The sequence below is a fragment of the Mercurialis annua genome, linkage group LG2 (genome assembly GCF_937616625.2).
Source record: "Mercurialis annua linkage group LG2, ddMerAnnu1.2, whole genome shotgun sequence".
In the NCBI taxonomy this organism is placed as follows: Eukaryota; Viridiplantae; Streptophyta; class Magnoliopsida; order Malpighiales; family Euphorbiaceae; genus Mercurialis; species Mercurialis annua.
In genome coordinates, this window is record NC_065571.1 from 40,463,733 (window position 1) to 40,488,555 (window position 24,823).

Consider the following 24,823-nt stretch of genomic DNA (forward strand, 5'->3'; position numbering starts at 1 on the left):
AATTTTATATTCTTCAATTATGAAATCTCCACTTACAACTAGATTTCTATTAATTAAATCAGTATTTTTTATTAAATTGATATTCAAAATAAAAAAAGTAAAAAAAGTATAGTGCCAAAGTTCCTATACTTACCTCGCAAAACAATAATTTGAAAAATCAAATCCTTGCAAATTAAGATTTAAAGGAACATTTGATCCATCCATATTTAAGTTAGTAAATGAATTCTGAACCAATAAAAATCGGATTAGTTCCAAAATTTATATGTAAACTCATAATAAATAGGGATGGCAATGGGGAGGGGATTCCCCGATCCCCATGGGGACCCGCCCCTAATGGGGCGGGGAATCTCCATCAATTGGTGGTAGATTGAAATTGTTTCATAGTGTGACTGAGATATTTTCTGGGACCAAATATCCTACTGCTAATCTTTACTTTCCTAAGATATGTGAGATTAGAATGGCTTTGAAGGGATGGCTTATTTGTGGAATTGATTATATTGAAGTTATGGCAGCAAAAATGTTAGAAAAATTCAATAAATATTGGTCTCAAATTCATGGTATTATGGGAGTGGCGATTGTTTTAGATCCTCGATATAAGCTCAAATTATTACAATATTATTTTCCTCTTATCTATGGTGATATTAGATCAATTGAGGAGATTGATAAGATTCAAAAGCATTGTTATGATTTGCTAGCTGAGTATTCATCTAAATCCAAGATGTCATGGTATAATGGGTTTGATTCTCAGAGTTCAAATGACATATTTTCACAGTCTTCGGTTCTTGATGTTGAGGAAGTTGATCCTATGAGCAAATATGACTTGTTTGTTGCATCTGAATCTAATAATGAGAATGTTAAGACTGAGTTAGATCATTATTTGGAAGAACGAGTGATACCCAGAAAAGTTGATTTTGATATATTGAGCTGGTGGAAAAATGCACATAAATACCCTACTTTGCAAATGATTGCTAGAGATATTTTGGCTATTCCCGTGTCTACTGTAGCTTCAGAATCAGCTTTTAGTACGAGTGGCAGGTTTGTAACTCCACATCGCAGCAGACTTCATCCAAACACATTAGAAGCTTTAATGTGTGCACAAAATTGGCTATGGGCTGAAATAAAAGGTATTTGAATAATTATATTTCGAGTTTAGTTAATTTTAATTTATTATTTATACAAATATATATATAGTTTAAAGTTAATTATTGATTCAATTTTTCAGATTCTTGTTCAACGGGCCATTCTGACTGTTGCACATTTTATGAAGAATATGATACAAATGACAAGGTGAATTTGCTTTTAATTTATTTTATATTAGACTGATTTGTTGGTGAATTAACTTAAACTAATGCATATTAATTTGATGCAGGAGGAGGATCATAACTGATGCAATGTTCTATTATTGGTGCAATTCACAAATGAAATTCAGTTTCTTCACTTTCTGTTTCTATTTCACTTGAGCTGTTATTAGTCCATTTACTCTTTTTTTGAATCTTTTCTATGGAATTTATTATATAATCTTGCAATTATGATCAGTTTGTTCATTATGTATGAATTCCTCAACAAGTTACTTTTGAAAACAAGACAAAAAAAGTTAAAATAACTTTTTATTTTATTTTGTTTTGATTAGTTTAGTTTAATATTAAAATTGTTGAATATTTTAGATAATTAATTAATTTTTGAATAATTTAATTTTATACTATTCTACATTTGTGGCATTGAATAATTCATGTTTTTATATTAATTGTTTTATAAAAATAATAAAAATATTTAAATTGAAATTACACGGGGATGTGGGGATCCCCATGGGGATGGGGAATCCACGGGGATGGGGATGGGAATGAATTAATACCCATCAAATAAATGGAGACGGGGATGGGGATTCCCCATAGAAGTGGGGACGGGGATGGGGATAGCTTCCCCACCCCCACCCCGCCCCATTGCCATCCCTAATAATAAAGGGTATTCATATTGTTACATGTTGTAAGAACATGTGCCACATATAATCATGAACTTGATTAGAGATATTAAGCACATAACCATGACATGGATGTACCTATACAAAATAATTAGTATATGTTTTTATATAAGAAAGAACAATATCGAAACAAGTACAAACACGACACGTGTATACAGCTAGCAAAACGTAACTTACATTCTGCAAATTGGGATGTGCCGATTGATTCAAGAAACTTGAAAAGGTGGAGCGGAGCGGCAACCATACGAGTGGTCGATAAAATTATTGAAGCATCTTATTGCACTATAATATCTGCTTCATCCATATTAAAAGCTACTCGCACTATTTTTACAACCAAGAACGTATAAATTTTAGAAAAAAAAAAAATCAAGAATAAAAAAAATAAAAAAAGAATTGCAATAAGATTAGGAGGTCTTACGCTTACTTGTTTCTTTGATCTTTTTTTGTGATAGTTTCTTCTTCTATTTCTTCTCTAACAAAACTTTAAACCTTGAATTGGAAACTCCTTTGGTTTTAGCAACAAGAGGATCTAACACATGATTTTCATTACTGTCTCCATTCTGAATGATACTAGATTTATATTTTTTCACTTTGGGCTGATTATTTGAACTTCCTCCGTTCACAAAAGATAGGCTGATTATTTTTTAGCTGTCCCAAATTATAGGTTGATTTCCTTTTTTATAAGTTAGTTGTTTAAGTAACTACCTAAAATATTCTTAGTTCATTTGATAATTGGACAATTAAAATATATTTTGTTCATATTTTGATAATAACATAAATTAGTTTTTAATAGGAATGAGAGTTGGAAAATGTGTAGTAGGCTTTTTTACACGCATTTCATTATTTTAGAAGCAAATTCTCAGTGCTTTTCATTAATTAGGAGAATGCTTTAATAATGACTCATGTACACAACCGTATCACTTCATTTTTTTTATTTTGGAAATTGAGTTTGTGTTTATAATGAAATACCTAATTAATAAGGCTATTATAGGAAACTAGTGTAATTTTAACTAAAATAACTAAATTTCTTAATCTGTGTATAAACCAAATCAGCCTATCTTTTGTGGATAAAGGGAGTAATAATTTCTGAGTTCTTTATGCCCATCATCGAATATACGCCATACAAGTTGCCTTGTTTCTTCATGTTCTTGTCCCCTTGTTACAATGTCATAGGCATACGACACTGCTTGATTTTGCCATACAATTTCAGCTTCATACCCGTCATTCATAGAATTTTTATTTATGAAGTATGAACGAATTCTTGTCTTTGCTTCCTTGGCCCACCTCGTCAAAATATATTTTTTAGGAATTTCATATACATTTTTAAAGTGTAGAATAGTCAATGCATGAGAATACAGTAAACCAAGAGTCTCAAATTTTATACATGAACAATTTAGTTCCATAGTAGGCATATTAAGAAATACAACTCTTATTCTTGAATATTTTCCTTGCATTGTGCAACCATACCTCAATAATCCTTCATCACACGCAATCTCTTTGAAATTAAGAGCCCCGCATCCATCAAGATATTCTTTCTCAAATAATTTGTACAACTTGTGTGTATAAATATTAGCTGTATCTCTTAGGATATTACTACACTTAATTGCACGAGTAGGAACTTTTTGGTAACAATCAAAATCATCTTTTCCTTCCGTTTTTCGCCATTTCTTTACCATATTCTCAAATTCAATCACAAACTTTGTAAGAGAAGTAAATTTATTAGTTATTCTATTTAACACATTATTTATACTCTCGCTTCTTTAAGAAAATTTTATACCACCATCAAAACTATCTCTATTAAGAGCTGTGCACCAGTTAAACCTTCTCTTATACATTTTATTGAGCCACTTATGTTTTCCATCAATTTTTTCCATGATCATCTTATCCCATATTGTTTCAAACTCCGTTTCTAACTCACATCCTTGCAAACATTTATGAAAAATACTATGAAATGGTTGATTAAAGTTGAGTGCACCTAAATGAGAAGCTATATTTTTAGAGATGTGCCAAAGGCATAAACGATGACGGGTATTAGGTAACACTTTTTCAATTGCTTTCTCCATTGCCTTGTCTTGATCTGTAAAAACTTTTTTAGGAGATTGATTACCCATGGACTCCAAAAATGTACTAAATAACCACACAAATATTTCAGCTCTTTCATCTGAGAGAAATGCACACCCGAACATCACATTTTTCCAATGATGGTTCATCCCCACAAATTGCGCACATACTAATTCATATCTATTTGTTCGATATCAAAAGACTACCACATCACCAAAACTATCATAATCAACTTTAGATCTACCATCTCGCCAATAAAAATTTCTCATTCTTTCTTTTTCATTAAGTTGTACATCCTAATACAACATTTCTCCCTCTCCACTTGCCTTTCGTTTAAAATGATTAACCAAACTCTGAGAATCTCCAACTTCGATCATCTTATTCTTCTCTAGATTAATGTAATTGTAGCAATTTTTTTTTGTGAATCCAATATTTTAGCACCTCCACCTTCTTAAGCCATATATGAGTAGGCATTAATAGTTAGAATACCAGAATTCACCACAGAGTTTTGATGGAATAAGACAAAATCTCACATGATGGAATAAGACAAAATCTCGCATGGCCACTTTGTACCAAAATCCCACATTGCTAGTTTATAAGGAAACCCACTTAACAAGTCTATATATAAAGGCAAGCGAGCCTATTACTATAACAAGTTAAGTTTTATTACCTCTTTCAAATAGTACTTTTATATATTATATTGAGATACATACTGACTTAAGCTTCGGAGTGGATTTCAGACCAAGAGTCTGAAATCCTATCTGACCTTGTTTGTCTTGTAGGACACAACTCGGAATTCACCTAAGTATCAAGTTTGTCATGAACCGACCCGAAAGACAAGACGATATCGGACCAGATCCATCATTTAGAGCTGTCTGTAGGGGGCCTCGGCACGTCGTATCCAAGCTAAAACTGGCTAGGCACGATATGCCCTGTCCTCTCACAACGTGAGAGGGTGGTCTCACGTCGTGAGACCCATGTCTCACGTTGTAAGACAACACAAACCTGTCTCACGTCGTAAGACGGCAGTATCACGTCGTGAGACTATTGAGAACAGCTCCTAGAGCTATTCCGACGCGTCTCCGACCATCGGAAAACCCTCCAATCGGTTCCAACATGTTACCACTTCAGTTTAACACAAAACTCATATCGAAAACCATAAAAAATGACAAAAAACAACATGATTCCGACGTGTTCCATTCGATCACATATGACTTTCACCTAAACAGCCCCAAGCCCTAGATTTTTAGCAAATGAAATATCAATCGTACCTTAATTTTATTCTCTAGGATGATAGACAATCAAATTTTTGATTCAACGGCGCAAGAATCGCTCGATTCCGACTCTGAACGAAGAAACCGTATCAATCGCAAGTTTGATCGCCAATTTCCCTTCTCTACTAAGTTTCTTTCTCTGATTCTTATTCTTTCAAATGCTAATGAATTATATGTGTTGGCCAATTTGCTTGTTTCATCCTTCCCTTTTCAATTCTTTACAATCTTTTCTTTAAACTTTGCCTTTTAACTAAACAATTGGTTAATCACTTTAATTCCAACACTTACGTATTATTTATAACCAAATAAATAATACTATTCTGATATCTAATTAATTTGTATTATGATAAATCCTTTTTAATTTATTATCGGCTAAAATACTTAAATTCCCAATCCGAGATATAAATTCCACTTTTTCTATTTTTCCGTTCATTTCTTTTAATATCATAATTTCTTGCTTTAACCATTGCCAATATCCCAATTTTTTTATTCAAATCCTTAAACATAGACGTCCTACTCGGTATTATTGTAATACCCCAAAATGTTTAAGTATCTAATTGGACCAAGTGTCCAGTTCTGATTTGTCAGGGTGGCGATATCGGAAATAATTTTCAAGAAATTAAAGTAACTATACAGAATTTAATATCATATTCCAATTCTAAAGTTGGAATTAAAATTAACAGAAAAAATGTCAAGAAAAGTCCCAAACTAGAGTTCAGGGACTAAAGTGGTAATTTAACCAGTTGAGTCACGAAAAGGGAAATTATTTCGCCAAGGTTCGCGAAATGTTTTATAGTATCTGTGGTAAAAGTTTCATGTCAATCGGAGACCTTTTAAAATTTGGACGCGGATGCATTTTGGGCTAAATTGCAACTTTTGAAAAGTTCAAGGACCAAAGTGCAAACTAGCCAATTAATCTCGAGAATAGTAATTAAAAAATTATGAATGAGAAAGTATTACTATTGAGATTCGTATTATTTATTGGACATAAATAATACGTATATGTTAGGATTAAAGTATCGATTGATTTAGTTATGGACTAAATAGAACAAAAGAAAAGTTCAAAGGATAATTTGTAACAAATAAAGAAAGCAAGGACCTAAGTGGAACTCTAGCCAAACTATATAAGAAATGGATTATGAAAGAAGGAATCAAAGAGAGAAAAGAAAAGAAGGATCCAGAGCTTTCAAAAATCGTCGATCAACTTCGTTCACTCGCCATTTCGCCGTTCGGAGTCCGATTCGAGTGATTTTCGAGGCAATCTCTTCGGAATTGGAAGCTCTATCAATCCTAAGCTTTATTTCAAGATGTGACGGACTATCGAGCTACGAGTATGACGAACCAAGAAGCTCGACGAGGATTGACGGACCAGTCTCCTGGAACTTACGTTCGGATATAAGGAATAGCGGTCACTGTGAGTGGCACTTTACTTTTGTGTATTGTTATTTAAAAGTTATTATTTTGATATATTATGGATAACCACATCGCATAGTACATGATTTGATATATCGCTTATCGAATTGCTTTTATCGATTACCGTTTATCGTTATTATCGATTATTATACCGTTTATCGAATTATTATAGTTTTGAAACCAGTGTGTGATCCGAGGAAACGTGCTACCTATTGGGCGTCAATAGGACTGTGTGATCACCGGTAAGTGTGTCAGTCTAGCGTGTCTAGATTGTTGTCGTGTCATGAAATTATATCGAATATCGAATATTGAACATCGAACATCGCTTATCGAATCGTATCGTATCATATCGAAGTCGGAATATGTATATCAAATGGGATACGAGATTTAACTCGGTTGAACTATCTCGGGACCCGTATCGTGTGGGTTTAACTCGGTTGAACTATCTCGGGACCCACACATTAGTATTAAGAGACGATAGTGGTTTAACTCAGTTGAACTATCTCGGGACCCTACCCATCGGATCGATCGAATTGATTATTATCGCTATGGATCGTATATAAGTTATAGATTGTATTAAGTATCGTAATTAGGGTTTCAACCGGATCTAATACCTGGATAATATAATAGCATGTTATATGATATTTTGATATCGAATATTGATTTTGTATATACGAGTTTTTATCATATGCGATGTCATGTTTTTAATAATACCGTTAGTAACTTGCAAACTCACTCAGTATTTTCCCAAATACTGACCCGTCACTCTGATGTTTGCAGGTAGACGGAGTCGGGTCAGACAAACCACTAGAAGTCAATGGACTTGCACAAGTATGAGTTCGTAGAGCTGCAATAGTCAGTAGGCGTCAATAGAAAACTTGTGATTTGATTTCAAATAGTTAATTCTTAATGTTAACTCTAATATGATATTTTAATAACTATAAATATATTGTCTAAAAGAGTTTCCTGAAATGTTTTATATATAATATTATACTTTCAATTTTGGAAAAATTATTAGTGGTTTTAGGCTTGCTACGGGTTTCAGAGCTACCACTCCAATTCCCTAGCGCCGGTCTCGGCTCAATAATTTGGGTCGTGACAGTTATCCTTTTTCTTTAATATACAGAGTCTATTATTTTTGCAACTCCAGTCCCTCTCTGCAGGACACGTTGCACTAAACGACACCTGAACTTACGGGGTATTACTTTAAAAAAATAGAAAAGAGGAAATAATGACAAAAGCTACACACTGGTACTGTCCAGACATAAGAGGAAACTCTAAACAATAACAATGAACAAATACATGCCACAAAAAGTACCGTCTGAATAGAAGAATCAGACATAAATATCTGCACAATTCAAACCCCTAGGTGGAGAGTGAAACTCCTCACTTAAAATTCGAGAACAAGATAGAATAACGCACATGCCCATAAAAGATCCGACACAAGAAATATTCACGAAGACCGGATCATTGATATGATGAGAGAACCAGACATACGAAAAAATATTATAGAGACCAGATCTCTAAAAATGATGAGAAATTTGGATATGCAAAGAAATATTATGTGAAGACCGGATCTCCGAAATAACAGGAGATCCACACATACAAGATTATATTATATGAAAAAGTTGAAGACTGTATCTCCAAAATTATGAGAGATCCGGAAGTACAAGTAAAATATTACATGGAGAAGGTGAAAACCGTATCTCCTCAATAATTAGAGATTCGGGCATACGAGAATAACAATGAAGAAGTTGAAGACTGTATCTTAAAAAGGATGGGAGATTTGGGCGTACAAGAACAAGAAGTTGAAGAACGAACCTCCCAAGTAATGAACGATTCAAAGATGTGAAGTGGAAGATCATATCTGCACAATGATGAGAGATCCAAATATAGAGAATAACAATAAAAAAGAAGTGGAAGATCAAACTTCCGAAGTAAAAAGAAATTCGGACACATGAAGTGGAAGATCGTATCTCCTCAATGATGAGAGATCCAGGTATACAAGAATAACAATGAAGAAGAAGTGGAAGATCGAACTTCTGAGACAACAAGAGATTCAGACACATATGAAGTTGAAGATCGAATCTCCCAAGTAATGAGAAATCCGTTCATAGAAGATTTTATTTGTAGATCAAATCTCCAAGATTATGAGAGATCCAGAGTACAAGATAATATTATATGAAGAGGATGAAGACCGTATCTCCAAAATAATGAGAGATCCGAAAGTGCAAGTAGAATATTACATGAAAAAGGTGAAGACTATCTGACCTTGTTTGTCTTGAAGAACACAACTCAGAATTCACCTAAGCATCAAGTTTGTGACAAAGCGACCCGGAAGACAAGACGATCTCGGACCGGATCCATCAACTTTAACACTACTCCTTTAGAAAGGGAAACCGATCGTACAAATTTTAGTAAATATCTTTTTGTTAGCGAAGCAAATAGATGCTTATGTTCATCTATAAAGCGATTCACTTTCCATTCACCTTGTTTTTTTTTTTTTATTTTACCGGGAAGAAAAGCTTATCTTCATTAAAATCCGACTATGAAAGTCTCATATCTAGCCACAACATTTGAGCTAGAGAATTGTTACAAAAAGCGGTATCTCGAAGGGCTTTTTTGGCTATCTCATGAGCCACCCAATTACATTTACGTCTAACAAAAATAAAAGAGCAGCATTCTAAATGTGAACTCAACACTCTACAATCTTGAATGACAACCTCACAATCCATATCCACAACAGAATTATGATTCATAGCCTCAATGATATTAAGCGCATCACCTTCAAACATAGGCTGATTAAAACGCAATCTTTGGGCTAGCAAGATAGCTTCTCGTAAAGCTAAGGCTTCGACCAAGGCAGGAGACTGAACATTCTGAAAACATTTGGCAATGGAGGCAATAACCTTCCCTTCAGAGTTTGTAGCCACACACGCACCTGTTCCTGTTGAGCTGTGAGAGTCAAGAGCACCATCAAAATTGATTTTAACGTATCCCATTGGTGGAGGGTTCCATCTCTCAGCAACCGCATCTGAATCAGCCTGAGTTCTTTGGTTGGCCGAGCGATCTCTCCTCTGACTTGCCAAATCTGCTTCAGATGACATCTCCTTAGCTTTCTCCAGAACCAGAATCGGGTTACTATCTTCATTTTGAAAGATAAGAACATTTCGCGCTTTCCATATCGACCACATAGTCCAGATGATGTTTAGAAGAATCGCTGACTTGGAAGGAACATCACGAAGTCTTCCACAAATTGTCGTCCAAAGGGAATCAAAGGTGTGGAAGTTAGAGGCATTTACCCACTGGTTCACATCAGACCCCAGCCATACAGCTTCCGAGAACGGGCAGGAAAAGAATAAGTGTTCTATGGTTTCTGGTTCATTGCACCTCGGGCATTTGAAGGATTTCTCTGGAAGTCTTCTATGGAGATTGTAGTTACAGGCTAGCCCATTCCAAAGACATTTCCATAGAAAGACTTTGATATTTGGAGGTAACTTCAGTCTCCAAAGGTTCCTCCAAGAGTCGGGTTCAATAGCTGAAATTGGGATAAGAGGATCTCCCATGAAGGAGAGGTGATAGGCAGTCTTTACGGAAAAGTGCCCTGATTTGGAAAAATGCCAGACCAGGCGGTCTTCAGCTCCCGTAATACTTAAAGGGATATGTAAGATAGTTTCTGCAACCTGGGTTTGAAAAATGCTTCTGACTAACGTCTCATCCCAGCCACTTTTATTACCAAGCAACAGGTCTGACACCGAATTAACAGAGGCAGGAAGGACCGTGGCTTGAGGCACCATGAATGGGCTAGAATTAGGAAGCCAAGGAGTATTAAGAATCGACACTCGTTCGCCATTTCGAATCTGCCATCTAACTCCTTGCTTCAGAAGTGATCTACCTTGAATAAGACTTCTCCAGGCCCAAGAACTATTTGAATGTTGATTTGCCTCCAAAAACGAACCAAAGGGGAAGTATTTACCTTTAAGGACTCTAGCGAGAAGAGAATCCGGTTGGGATACAAGACGCCACCCTTGCTTTGCCAAAAGCGCCAAATTAAAATGCTCCAAGTCTCTAAAACCCAATCCACCCGCATCTTTCGGCAAGCACATCTTTCGCCAAGATATCCAGTGAATCTTGCGCTCGGTATTCTTTCTACCCCACCAAAAATTAGATATAATGCTATTAATCTCTTTATGAACGCTTTTCGGTAGGAGGAAACAGGACATGGAGTATATCGGGACAGCCGTTGCAACACTTTTAATCAAGACCTCTCTCCCCCTATGAGATAAGAGACACCCTTTCCAATTGGCCACTTTCTGGCGCACTCTGGAACATATATCCTTGAAGGTTTGTGTCTTAGAGCGGGAAACAAGTGCCGGAAGCCCTAGGTATTTATCCTGACCCCCGGCTCTGGTTACGTTCAAGGTAGCGGCAAGCTGAAGACGCAGAGCTTCTGGAGAATTGCGGCTGAAAAACAATGTTGACTTGGCGAGATTCACTTCTTGACCCGAGGCTTTTGAATACAGCTGGATAATTTGAGACACACAAACAGCTTGAGCTTGATTTGCCTGAAAAAACAACAATGAATCGTCAGCGAATAACAAGTGAGAGACACTTGGGCTTCTCCTGGAAATTTTGACCCCAGCGATATGATCATTCTGTTCAGCCTGGGACAATAGTGAAGAGAAGCATTCCGCGCATAGGAGAAAGAGGAAAGGGGATATCGGATCGCCTTGTCTTATCCCTCTCGAAGGGATAATGAACCCATGAGAACTTCCATTGAAATTAAGAGAGTATGTAACAGACGTAATACACATCATTATCCACTTAATCCACCTATGATGGAAACCCAATTTCCGCAGGACCCTCTTGATAAACACCCATTCTACACGCTCGTAAGCTTTGCTCATATCGAGTTTTAAGGCGACTTCAAACCTGGATTTGCTATTTCTTGTTTTCAAATGGTGTGTGACTTCGTGAGCTAGTAAGATGTTGTCCGCAATGTTACGGCCTTTAACGAAAGCGCTCTGTTGTTCCCCAATGATGGAAGACATAAAAGGTTGTAGTCTGTCTGTGAGGATCCTCGATATAATCTTGTAAAACACCGGGCAAAGACTGATGGGCCGGAGGTCAGACATCGTAGTAGGAAGGTGGACTTTTGGAATCAGGGTAATGGTAGTATGATTTAAGGCCCGGGGGAGGTTCTGACCATCGAAGAAAGCCTTGATGGCTGAGCAAATATCCACTTTAATTACTTCCCAATTATTCTGAAAAAAGAGACCAGTTAAGCCGTCCTGTCCTGGGGCCTTATTCGGCTGAATAGAAAAGGCAGCTTTGCGTATCTCGTCGTCTGATAGGGGCCTAATGAGGTTGCGATTCATGGCTGTAGTTACACGAGCTTGCAAACCAGAAGTAGCAGCCCTGATCTGCGAGGGACTGGAGCTTGTGTAAATGCTGCGGAAGTGATCAAGGGCAATATTCACAACCTGATTTTCATCAGAGCAGAGATGTCCAACATTGTTACGAAGTTGAGTAATATTGTTCCTCTTCCTTCGCTGAACAACTGAGGAGTGGAAAAAAGACGTGTTGCGATCACCCCATTTTAACCAATTCACCTTCGCCTTTTGATGCCAGTATTGTTCTTCTCGCTCATATTCAGTTGCCAGAGTTGATTCAAGTCCTCTAATTTCCCTCACATTATCCCCAAAACCCCTTTGATGCAGCGCGAAAATCTGGTGAGTAAGAGACACTATATTCCTTTGGGCATTATGCTTCTTATCCCTAGACCATCTGAACAAACCAGTTTTACATGCCTGGAGCTTACAATGGACCTGTTGTAGACAGTTATATGAGCCATCTGGTGGTCTTGCCCAAGAATCAGAGATAATCTGTTGCACCTCTGTGTTACCCTTCCATCTCTGGTCGAAGAAGAAGCGACTCTTACTTTTCTTAGTAGCAGGGGATGAGTCCAACAAAATGGGACGATGGTCAGATCCCAGTTCATCGAGGTGAAGAATAAGACCCTTAGGGTAGAGGTTACACCAATCCACTGAAACTAGAAACCTATCGAGCCTCATTTGTATATTAGCAGCACCATCGCGTCTGTTATTCCAAGTAAAGGGGAATCCCTTAAAGTTCAGTTCCATGAGGCTTGTATTTAACTTGAAGTTAATAAGAGCATCAGCCCTTCTATAGTCAAAAGGACCACCACCCTGCTTTTCGTCACGCATACACACACAATTAAAGTCACCCCCAAGTACCACAGGTCCTATTAGGTTCAAGCAATAATTTTGCAAAAACATAAATTGTGCAGCACGAGACGAAAGAGAAACATCCAAATAGATTCCAATGAAATTCCAGGTACACAAATCATCCCTATTAACTACCAAACAGTGAAAGTAAAAGACATCATGACTAATAATAGAGATAGTACAACCCGTATTCCAAGCCAAGGCCAAACCACCAGCCGTGCCAATAGGATCTAGCAATTCAAAGTTGCGAAAACCTGCTTTGCGTAAAAACTTTTCCACCACCGGTCCTTTATTCTTGGTCTCAGAAAGGAAAACAAGGTCGGGGGAATGAGATTTAATAATCCCTTTAAAGTTAAGGAACGTCAGGGGGCTCCCCACACCCTGAACATTCCATCCCAGCATCTTCATATATCCTTCGGGGTACCATTGAGGCTGGTACCCTCCACCATTTTGGAGTCTGGGAGAACACAAATCTTCTTCGCCATCCTGTTACCTTCCACATCTCTGTTTCTTTTGGAGAAATTATCAAGGCTGCCTTCTTCTTGAGATAATCGGACCGGAATATCAACTAAGTCAGCATCTCCTTCCACAGTGACAGTAGTTCGGTTCTGTCGAGGCAGCACCTTTCGCCTGAGTTTAATCGGCAATTGAGAAATGCCCAAATCCTGAGCTTGTGGGGGTGGTGGGGAAGGTGTAAAGGATAGAAGCTGAGTAGGTTCAATTGCTGTGTAGAAACTTTGAGAGTTAGGAAATGGGGCTAAAGGAGGGATTGGGAGTGGAGGAGGAATGGTTGAGTTGGTAGGTGGTTCAAAATGGGTTTTTGAAAGGCCCCCCTCAAAGGATGGGATAGGGTCCAGAGGGGGTGTAGGTCCAGACGAGAAAGCAGGTGAGGGGAAACCAGCAGGGCTAACAGGATTGCTTGGGGTAAAAATCCCTTCTTTGCGTTGAAGAAACAAGTGCAGCATGCCTAACTCCTCAAGGGTCTTTCTATTGCAAAGAATACCATCAGGTGGTCCATTTGAGAGGTCCGGCTCAGAGGCAAAGATGCAAGGATCAAGGTGGATTTTGTTGTAGGTTACTGGATTCTTGGTAGAAGGGCTGAGGGGAGAGGCTGATTTTAGGAGTTGGCTAGGTTCAATAATATCAGAAGGGCTGGAGATATAAGTATTGAGAGCCTCGTGGCCCAAAGGGTTGGAAGATTGCCCCGGCCCATGAGATTTAGAAGGGTTAACCATAGTAGAAGGGCTATAACCTGCTAGCTTGGAGAGAGGGAGGAATCCGACATCCCTGACAACAGGAAACCCAATCTTCTGTTGAGGTTGACTAACTACCTCGTACTCCTCAAAAGTGCCTTTTCCTTTGCTTATCTTATCTTCACCGGTGACAGCTTTTGGAGTGTTTCTACTTACCCACTGGTTAAGGACCAAGTTGCTCTTTTTTGTATCTCCCGGAATATCCATCGGGGCAGGACCACCAGTAATGTTGAGGGGAACAGAAGATCCCACAATGAGAGGATGTAAACCAGTCTTGTCGTTCCGAGGGAGTGGCTTGCCGGAGCCAAAACGCATCCATAATCCGAAATCAGGAACACCAGGGCTTTGCATTTTCTCAACAGGAGTAATACAGGAAATAGAATAATGACCAATTAAACCACATTTGTAACAAATGTCTGGCATACGCTCATAGAGGACATAAATCCACTTCGGACTACCATCCAGCTCCGTTGTGAAAAAACCCCTCCGGAAGGGCTTTGTGACATTGACCATCACTTTCAGACGCATGGTTCCACACAAATCTTCATCTTGGGATTCCTTGGAGTCCATGGTTATCAGACTTTCAAATAGCTTACCAATAATAACAGCATTGCGTTTACTTATCTGGGTTGCAGGTAGACCCGAAGCATGGATCCAGAAGGGGGACAGGCTGAAATCGATGTTGTGAAGGGCCACCTCAGGTGCCCACTGCTGAAGGACAAGCAGATTGTTGCTCAGACACCATGGTCGACCATCCCAAGCCCTGTTACGATCCTCCTCCCTTTTGAAAGTGAACGTGAAAACTCCAGATACATCTTTTTTAACCGTCAGCCCCTGGAAAGCCCTCCAGGACCTGATAAGCACATCCTTAACCATCTCAGGATAAAAAATCTTTGTGCCCCAGAATTTCCCCACCAGAACTAGTTTTTCTTCGACTTCTTCATGGAATAAATCCAAGGTCGGTTCAGATACGTGAAGATTTGCTGCATGCATGGTTAGCTCATTAATGCATATCTGCTCATGAGACATAGTGACTAGAATAAAACTGTAATAAATGAGAAGGAGTTGGTGAATGATTGCCGAGAGGAAAAATTGAAGAGAAAGGATGTAAGGTATCAATACCAAAATGTATCATGGCCTTACACCCATTTCTAGTATCTAACTTACTGAAACTCGCTGCACATGTCACGTCATCGCATTTCAAACCTTCCTTTGAGCAATAATAATTTTTGTCTTGATTTTTTTGTCCCACTATTATATGATTGTTTAACCTTTCTGACGCTAAATCCTCTCTAAAATCTATATTTTCTATACAAGTCATATGTTTTTTCTTCATTATATGCCACTTTTTTTTTAATATTTAGTCGCTTGTAAGCTCTTGGTTTGTTATTCCTTCGAACAAATTATATCTGTCAAATAAATACAATAACATAAAAGTATGTACAACACAAAGGAATTCTTTAAAACTTAATAAATCAAAAATTGAAAAACGTATTCAAATATTATATGAATTTCTAAAAAACTAATAGATTATATTTTTATGTCTACCGTAGTTTTACATGTGCTTATTGCAAAAAAATTAAATTTTTCTACTCGAATCTTTCTTCTCTTAAAAGTATGCATGATATTTGCTTTTTTAGACAACCAAATAGAACAGATGTTTGCTGTTCTTACAAAAAAAAAAAACCAAATACAATATCAATTAATTCTATAGTGATTTTATTGTCATAAACTATTAAAATTCAGAATTTATCACTGCTCCCAGAATTCCTTTTAAAATTGCTACGTTCTTTTACGTACCTCGCAAATCAATTTGAACTATATTCCGCCGCTGATGTTGGAAAAACTCACCGAAAAAGTAAGCTGTATGTTTCTTGAAGTGAGCGTAAAAAAATAAGAAGATGAAAGAATGGGGAAGGCAATGAACGATGAACGACAGCTGTAAGTATCAGAGACGTGAAACAATAAAAAGTGGAAAGAATATTCTTTCCAAAAGGAGTTTTAGTTATAAATTCTGAATTTGTCAATTATGTAATAACAGCTTTGAGGATCATTTACATCTTTTCATTAACTGCACATTTGCTAAAACTATATGGAATTCTGTTTCAATGTTTTTTGGAAAGAATGTTGATGTTTCAGGCTCTTTGTTGGATTTAGTCATTACCAGCATGAATAATGGGTTTAGTACGCAAATAGCTGTACTATGGAATGTAGGTATCCTTTCAGCTATTTGGGTTATATGGAAAACAAGAAATGCTGTAATTTTTGACAATGAAAGACCTAACATTCATGTGGCTCTTCGTGGTATTTGGAAGTATATCCGTGAAGCAGATTATTTCAGAAGTGGTGTGACGAATAATAATCAAAATGAGAATCATATTCTTTCTCTTTTGAATATTGAGAAAATTCGAAACAGGGCTCCTAAAATTATCTCAATTAATTGGAATCCTCCTCCAATGAATTGGATAAAAGTAAGAGCATTTCCTGTGGCTAGCATATTTTGAGTAGCACAACAGAATGAAGCGAAATTTGTATCATTTCAAATCCCTATTCTTATCGAAGAAAAGGGCCCGGGAACGAATTCACCGCCGCATGGCTGACCGGCGATTAGTCACATGTTCGAAGATGATAAAAAGAAGTATTCCACGGTACATCAGCAGATGTTACAATAATACGCAGATGAGTTTTGGCTGGTACAACCAGGGCTCCGGGTATGGCAGGAGCAGGTGGTATCTTTAGAAAATCTAGAGGCTTTCCAAGAGGTGCTTTTGCTTTCTCTATTGGCAATAGCTACGCTTTTATGGCAGAGCTTAGAGCAGCTATGCATGCCATTAGCTGTGCTTGGAATAAGGGGTGGATGAATCTTTGTATAGAAGCGGACTCTACTTACGTGGTTAATGCTTTGCGTAGTAGAACTGAAAAAGTGCCTTGGAGTATGACTGAAGAGTGGTTTGATTGTCTGAACAACATGTCTCGCATGAATGTGGTTATTTCGCATATCTACCGGGAAGGGAATGTTGCCGCAGACCTTCTTGCTAAATATGGTGCTGCTGCTTCTTCTTATTGTTGGTGGGACTCTGCTCCCCGTTTCTGCAACAACGCAATTTGTGATGACTATAATAAACTTCCAGTTTATCGTTTTATCTGAGCCTTTTAATGCCATGGTTATTTCTGTTATGATAGCCTCAATTTCAGGTCTGCTTCTTTTGTTGCTCGGCAATCAATAATGAATTGAAGTCTCATTCCTTGGCTTTGGTATCGTCAGCCTTGTTGTTTTGTTGATGTCTCAGTTTAACTCTTCAAAATCGTACTCTGGTCAGTTTAGTGGCTTCATTATAGTTGCTGAGAGAATTGGCAACACTGAACTTTGTTTTTGGTTTATTTAGTTATAGCTTGTGCATTTAGCACAATCTATTTTCTTTGAACTTTCTTGTAATTGGTTTTTTATTCTCTTTTTAATATTATTTGGCAGCAAGAAAAATGATGTATTCGCTAAGAGGTGTCAACCTAGTTGAGATGTTCGGGTGCGATTCCTGATTTCTTGACTCCAAACTTTTAATTAAAAAAAATAAATTCTGAATGAATTACTTAAATGAAAATAATTATTGATTATTTAAATAATGTGGCATAATTTTATTAGCTGGATCTACGGATAACGTGGTGGACCGAGTCTACTTAAGATTTTTTTTCAATATAAAATTATAAATAAAATAGGAAATAGTTTAGTGTAGAAAATTTCCTTTTTGATATATCTATTAGATTTGCTATATTAATTGTACATCTGATACTACTTTTATTACAATTAAAACTCTATTATTTTTATTTTATTGTCATCCTAATAGTTTTTTATTAATTTGTTACTCCTAATTTCTTATTTAAATATATTATTAAATATATAATTTTTTTTATAAAATTTTTATATATTTTTAATTATCAATTCAAGATTTTAATATATAATTATTGATTAATGATCATCAAGATTTTAATTAAATAATAAACTAGAAAAGTCAATTATGTGCTCTCTTTCAATATTCTTATAATAGCAATTCATACCTCAATTTGTAAGCAATGAATAATTATCATATAAATTAATTTTATGGCCCAGTTATGAATTTGGTGATTATACTCAATTAATTCTATTTTATTAATTTATCTCTCAGCTTGTAAATTAATTATCCACTCAATTGGCAATTTACCAATATTTTAAAAACCGTGACCGAACCATCTGGTCAGACTGGGTTAACTGAGAACCGGTCAACTGTCTGGTTCGGTTTTTTGTTAAAATCGCAATGTGAAAAAATCGGTCAAAACCGGATTCAACCGGGAAAATCCGGTTTTCCATAAAAATCGAAAAAATCAGGTTTTGCAATGGTTAAAAAGACACTTAATGACAGAAAATTCACTTGTGGTCCCCTACCCATGTGTTTTCTTTTTTCCTCTTACTAACACTTTATTTCTCTCTCATAAATAATTACTTTTTACACATTATTTTTTCTTTCATGTCACATGTCAACTCTCATCAAAAAAATATTTTCACTCAAAAAATTTATATACTCTCTTTAATACTATTACATGTTCTAAAATATTAATTTTTATAATTATATTTCATATAGAAAACTTTTATAGTTATTTTTTTATTTAAATATTTTATCATATATTTTATTTGATAAAAAATGTTATATTATATTTTATAATTTTATAATTATTAATTATTAAAATTAAAAAATCACATATTTATTTTTTTCCATATAAAGTAATTCATCTATATTCTTGAACATTATTATCTATAATTATATTTCACACAATAAATTATTTTTAAATTTTAAAGAAAAATATGATGATTGCTAAATTGAAACTTACTTTTTTAAAAGTTATATTTTTTCTTTTTCATTCTATGTACACTTAAATGTTCATCAATTATAATCGCATTTCACACATTTAGTAATGAATTCTATTTAAATGTGTCGTCATATCATTTATTTATAAACTTTAATTGTATAACTTTAATTTAATAACAATTATTATTAAAATTAAAACTTTATTTTTTCCCATTTAGTATAATTATTTTATATATTCTTAAACATTGATTATTTATATTTTATATAATAAAATTAAAAAAATAATTTTATTTAAATATTTTATCATATTTTTTATTTATGATACATGTATTTCTAATTTAAATAATTTATATTATTATAATTAAAAAATCCGGCTGAATTCGGTTGAACCGGTCAAACCATGAATCTCCGACGAAGCCGGTTTGATTTCCGGTCTGATTTTAAAAACATTACAATTTGCCCTTTCAACTTGAAAACTAATTTATCAAAATGGAAATTAATTAATCATCAAATTTATAAATAATTTATCTATAAAATTAATTTATATATTAATTGCTCATTGTTTATAAATTGACGGGTAAATTGTTATTTAAAACTCTTAATATTTTGTGTATGCGGCCAATTTCGTGTCTGCGGTCAATTTATTTGTTAACTGCCATAAAATATATCATATCAAAGCATATATTTCGTGTCTGCGGCCAATTGATGTCATTTTCAAAGTTCACATTGCTTAGAATATTCAGTGAGTGGCACACAAATTGGTTACACAGAAATACAAATGATTAGTGTAACCCATGTTAATTAAGTTACTTCATGACTAAAGTTGTTGATTACGAAAGGTGCTCATATATTTTTATTTTGTAAAATAGTTTTGATTAAAATTCAACTCTAAAATTATGAGAAACAACTCCAATATCAACACTTCCTCAACACTTCTTTTTATAATAATTCCCGATAAATTAACTTCCCGGAAAGTATAGTTCTTAAAAAATTAACTTTTCAGTAAGTTTATTAAATGTTACTTGTTTCAATTTTTGTTTTCCGGAAAGTACGAAATTAATTTTAATATAATATACTATATTTTTAATTAAAATACATAAATATTCTTTGATAATTTTTATATTATTAAATCAATAATTTTTTTTTAATCGAGCAATAAATAATTTAGTTTTTACTTATTAACTCTTATTTAATGATTCAAGTACTACTTGAGAGAGTTATTAAATACTATAAAATAGTAAAATTAAAAAAATTACATTTTATTAGTTTAATTTTACGTAATATAAAAATCGTCGATTAAAATATTAAAAAAAATAGTTATTTTTATTATAAATAATAATTATAAAATTATATAGGTATATTTTTTGAAGTAAATAAATATATTATTTTATATAAATTTTAGAAAAAAGAAAAAGAAAGTGTTAAGGTTAAAGTAGAAAAATTCAACAAAAGTGTTAGGGAAATTTTACTTCATTGAGTTTCGCTAGAAAAATTACTTCCTTAGTTAAAAGGAAGTCAAACATCTAATTTCCCAGGAGGTAAAATGTATAAAATATATCAAAAAAAAATTTGCTACTTTTCGAAAAATACAACTTTCCTATCTTATTTACCCCAACTAAGTGAGGCCTAAGTTGGTGTTAATAGCAGAAAATTATAAGTATCATTAACTGATTGTCAGTTTAATAATAAAGATGAATACTCCTGTTCTATTTTTAAAAATAACATTATATTTTGCATTATATTTTCAATAAATATAAACATAATTTATTTATTTTTTATTTATCTTTTCTAATAATTACTTTGCAAAGTAATAATAATTTATCTGAAGTAGATAATAAATTATAAAAGAGAAAATCAACATAGAATAATACCAAAAATAAATATTCAATACTTAATATTAGACTATTAAAAAACATCTCTCTCAAAAATGAGATGAAGGTTGTAAAAATATAATCAAATCGAGTCAATTCATAAACTATTAAAAATTTATACAAAAACTATTTATAATCTATTCAATAATGTTAACGAGTCAAACTCAAGCTAAACTACTTGAATCAACTATCACGCCGAATTCGAATATCAAGATACTCATTTAAACGTGATTATTAGTTTTAATTTATTTTTTTAATTTTTATAATTACATATCTTTCAAACCCAACTGCTCATTCTGAATCTTTTATATTCCGTATACTAGTAATTTTAAAATTTTAAATTACAACCAATTCACCCCTCTTAGATTGCTAAGTGGATTTAAAAACAGATATCAGAATAATATTTTTTTAAAAAAGCATACGAAATATAGGAGAAACATTTAAATAATAAAAAAATAGAATTATATTAATACATAATTATAAATTATAATTTTTTCTATATTAAATTTAATCTATACATTTATAATAATTAGTGAAATAAATAATTTTAATATATTATCTATAAATTTTATATTAATGTTAACACTAATATTTTAAAGTTTTAAAATTGTTATAAAAGTATAACAGATTCAACTAAAAATAAAATAAAATTTATTGTGAATTATTAGCATAAAAAAAATGGATAATTTATTAGTTTTTTTAGATATTCTTTTTATTATAGAATGTGTATTTTCTATTTTACACATATCTTACGAAGATATAAGCTATGCTTGTCTTTTTTCCTTTATTTTTGGCAAATGAGTAAAAAAAACCAAACTTTTGAAGAAAATTTCACAAAAATCTAAAACTTTTAATTTTATTCGTATTGTCTTGAAACAAAAATTTTCAGTTTAATAATGTCCAACTACGCGATTTTGCTGATGTAGCGTCTACATGGCTTTGATGTGGCACATCAGCACAAATAAGTAAAATCGCATAGTTGGACATAATTGAAACAAAATTCTGCATTTCAAGAAAAATTGGATAAAATTGAAAGGTTTGAATTTTTATAAAAGGTTTGGCCTTTTTTAATCATTCGATCCTTTATTTTTTATTAGTAATTTTTTAGAATTATACATATCATTAGATACTTTGTAAAATATGTTTAACAATTAAAATTTGATAAAGAGACTTTTTAAACGGAACGGAAGGAGTATATATTATTTATCGGAATAGTTGAAATATTTCATATGAGTTTTTGGGGAGTTTCTGACTTTCAAAAGGTTTGGAAACAGGAAAGAAACTTCTCCTAATTTCCAAGATTCATAGATGAAAAGTTGTAGATAATGTAATGAATAATTTGTTTTCACAAGTTGGTGGTCTCATGACATCACAAATTAATAACATCTTGCTTACACAAATCTTTTATTGTTTGTTTCTTTTTCTTTTGTACACAAGGGCACACTGAACATACCCAATAAAATAATAGAATCAAAAGAAAAAAGAAAAAAAAAATAAAAACAACTCTCTCAACCTAAGCTCAAGACCAATGAACCATTAATACAAACCCAACCCAAGTCCTTGTTTTCCATTAAGCAAACATTATTGAGGGCTTAATTAAACAAAAAAGTGAGATCCCCACCAACCCAAATAATTTTTATACACATACATATTTACCTAGCTAATGACTTTTATTTTCAAACTAGTTTGATTTTCCCCCTTTATTTTTACCTCTCTATGTCAATTGGGGCAAAATTTCTTCCTATATGCATAAAACTGCTTGAGTGATTGCCAACTTTGGGATGAATAATATTATTTGTTTGTGATTCAACATCAATATCCAATGAGTCTTCTTCAAGAAATTTGCCACCTTCCTCTTTTAATAAAGAAGTGTACTCAACTTTATTTTCTCCATAAAATTTGTCAAGTGCCAAATAGAAGCACATAACAAAAATGGTGACACCAATCAAGAACCAACTGAATTGAATATTGACTAATGATTTAGCCCTATGTAAGGCCTCGTCTCCTGAACACCTAACCACTTGATGACCATCTTCTAAATGTATGAAACAACCTTTAGGCACTAAAGATGGGGTCCAAAGAGCATACCCCATAGTTATAAGCCAAATACCTTGGAACATAATACTTGTTGACCTTACAAAGCTGACCAAGAAACTCTTGGGATACTCGATACCCAAAAGAGTAGTGGCTAAAGAAACAAGAATAACAATTTGGAGAAGCAAATGGTATTGACCTTCAATACCCATGTGATCAGCTGAATGGAGATTGAAAAGAAAAAGTTGTTGGCCAAAAGCTAAGGCTCCAAGTAATTGGGTGAGACCATGTTTAGGTTTGGGATTAAGTTTGTCAATGATGATAGCAAAGGCTGCATATACAAAGAAAGTCATTGAAATGGAAGAGTGTTCAAAGTTGTGAAGATGATTGGATGGAATAGTGCCATCAAGATCGAAAGGTTGGTGGCTTTTAGGTCCGATGAAAAGCTCCATGGAAACGGAGAGAGAGCTTCCTAACATGATGAAGAGAAGCTCTATGTACCTTATTTTTTGAGTGGGAAACCATGGAAGTGAAGTGTAAAATTTTGGGTTTTGAGCATGGAGCTTTATGTGATTAAAAAGATGCCAAATACCAAGAAAAAAGAAAGCAAACCCTGGTGCTACATGTCCCACCAAAGTACCCATCAATGATTTTTTCCAAGTTCTTGATAGGAAATGTAAAATAATTTGTTTTCTTGATTAAGAAGTTCAAGAATTGGTTTTCTTGATTTAAGTTCAAGAATGATTCTCTTGAGTTCTTGAAATGATGGTTTGTTTCTTGATTTAGAAGTTCAAGAATTGGTTTTCTTGATTTGAGTTCAAGAATGGTTTTTCTTGAGTTCTTGAAAGGAAAATTTCAAGAATTGGTTTTCTTGGTTTAAGTTAAAGAATGGATTTTGTTGTATAGAATGAGGAAGAGTAGTATAGTGGAAGTGGATTGGGGGGGAAAATGAGAAAGGTGATGGGCTTATAAAAGGGTATAGAAGGGTTGAAAAATTGAAATTCTAAGAGCTCTAGAGCCTTCTTTTGAAGGGTTTATTTTGAATATTTTATTAGATTATTATTAGTATTCTTTATTTGGTGGCTTGAAGTTAAACCATAGTTTAACGAATATATCACAAAAAAAGCATTTAAGCACCTTCATGAGCTTAACTAATTGAGTTGGTTAGTTAGCAGTCAGTCTTCTAGAATTTGAAAAATAAAAATATGTCTAAAAGTTTACAAATCTTTTACGGGTCAATGTTGAATGGCTAGATCATTATCTGGTGCTTAAAATATAAATATATTTTTGATCATAAATTTTATCCGTTTTCAAAACGTGATGCTCAAGGATCATGAATTGATAGTCGCTATAATGTTTAGGTCTTATGGCTAAAGAAAAGGCCATCTTTTGTTATAAATTTATGGCTTAATTCCTTAAAAAAAACCCACCTTGCATTTTTTCTTCGTTTATACCCTGACCTTATAAAAACACCATTTGTACCCAATTTTGTGTTTTTATGTTTCATCCCTACCCAAAAGGATTAAATTGTACTTTTTTCATTTAGAAAAGAGTTTAAAACATACTTTTTTCTATTTTAAAAAATACAAATAAATCCTTAAACTTAAAAAATAATCAAATACATCCAAATAATTAATTAATTTTTTTAATTTTATAAAAAAATTAAAAAAAATTATTATTATCTTTAATTTTTTTTGTCGGAGATATTTTTTAAAAAAATGAAGAAAAATTAAAAAAATGAAAAAAAAATTCGGATATATTTTCTAAAAAAATATTATTATTTTTAATTTTTTGAAAAAGATGGTATTTTTGTACTATTAATAACATTAATATTTAATTAGTATATAAGTTAA

At 33.8% G+C, this 24,823-nt stretch overlaps 2 protein-coding genes across 2 annotated transcripts; one reads left to right on the forward strand and one right to left on the reverse strand.

Moving 5' to 3' along the window:
* Positions 1-360: 360 nt before the first annotated feature.
* Positions 361-1,323, forward strand: LOC126668503 (zinc finger BED domain-containing protein DAYSLEEPER-like). The gene is made up of 2 exons (XM_050361694.2): positions 361-1,124; positions 1,223-1,323. Exons 1-2 carry the CDS (start codon positions 458-460, stop codon positions 1,321-1,323), a joined length of 768 nt encoding a protein of 255 aa, XP_050217651.2. The 5' UTR covers positions 361-457.
* A 20,989-nt stretch (positions 1,324-22,312) lies between these two features.
* On the reverse strand, positions 22,313-23,951 carry LOC126667012 (uncharacterized). Its single transcript, XM_050359955.1, has one exon. The coding sequence runs from the start codon at positions 23,612-23,614 to the stop codon at positions 22,643-22,645; it is 972 nt and encodes a 323-aa protein (XP_050215912.1). The 5' UTR covers positions 23,615-23,951; the 3' UTR covers positions 22,313-22,642.
* Between the last annotated feature and the right edge of the window lie 872 nt (positions 23,952-24,823).

Bases quoted from the DNA above. Each gene is read 5' to 3' on its own strand.
- LOC126667012 (XM_050359955.1), bottom strand. From the start codon at position 23,614: ATGGGTACTTTGGTGGGACATGTAGCACCAGGGTTTGCTTTCTTTTTT.
- LOC126668503 (XM_050361694.2), top strand. From the start codon at position 458: ATGGCTTTGAAGGGATGGCTTATTTGTGGAATTGATTATATTGAAGTT. The intron at 1,125-1,222 runs GTATTTGAATAA...TCAATTTTTCAG, and splicing joins GCTATGGGCTGAAATAAAAG to ATTCTTGTTCAACGGGCCAT.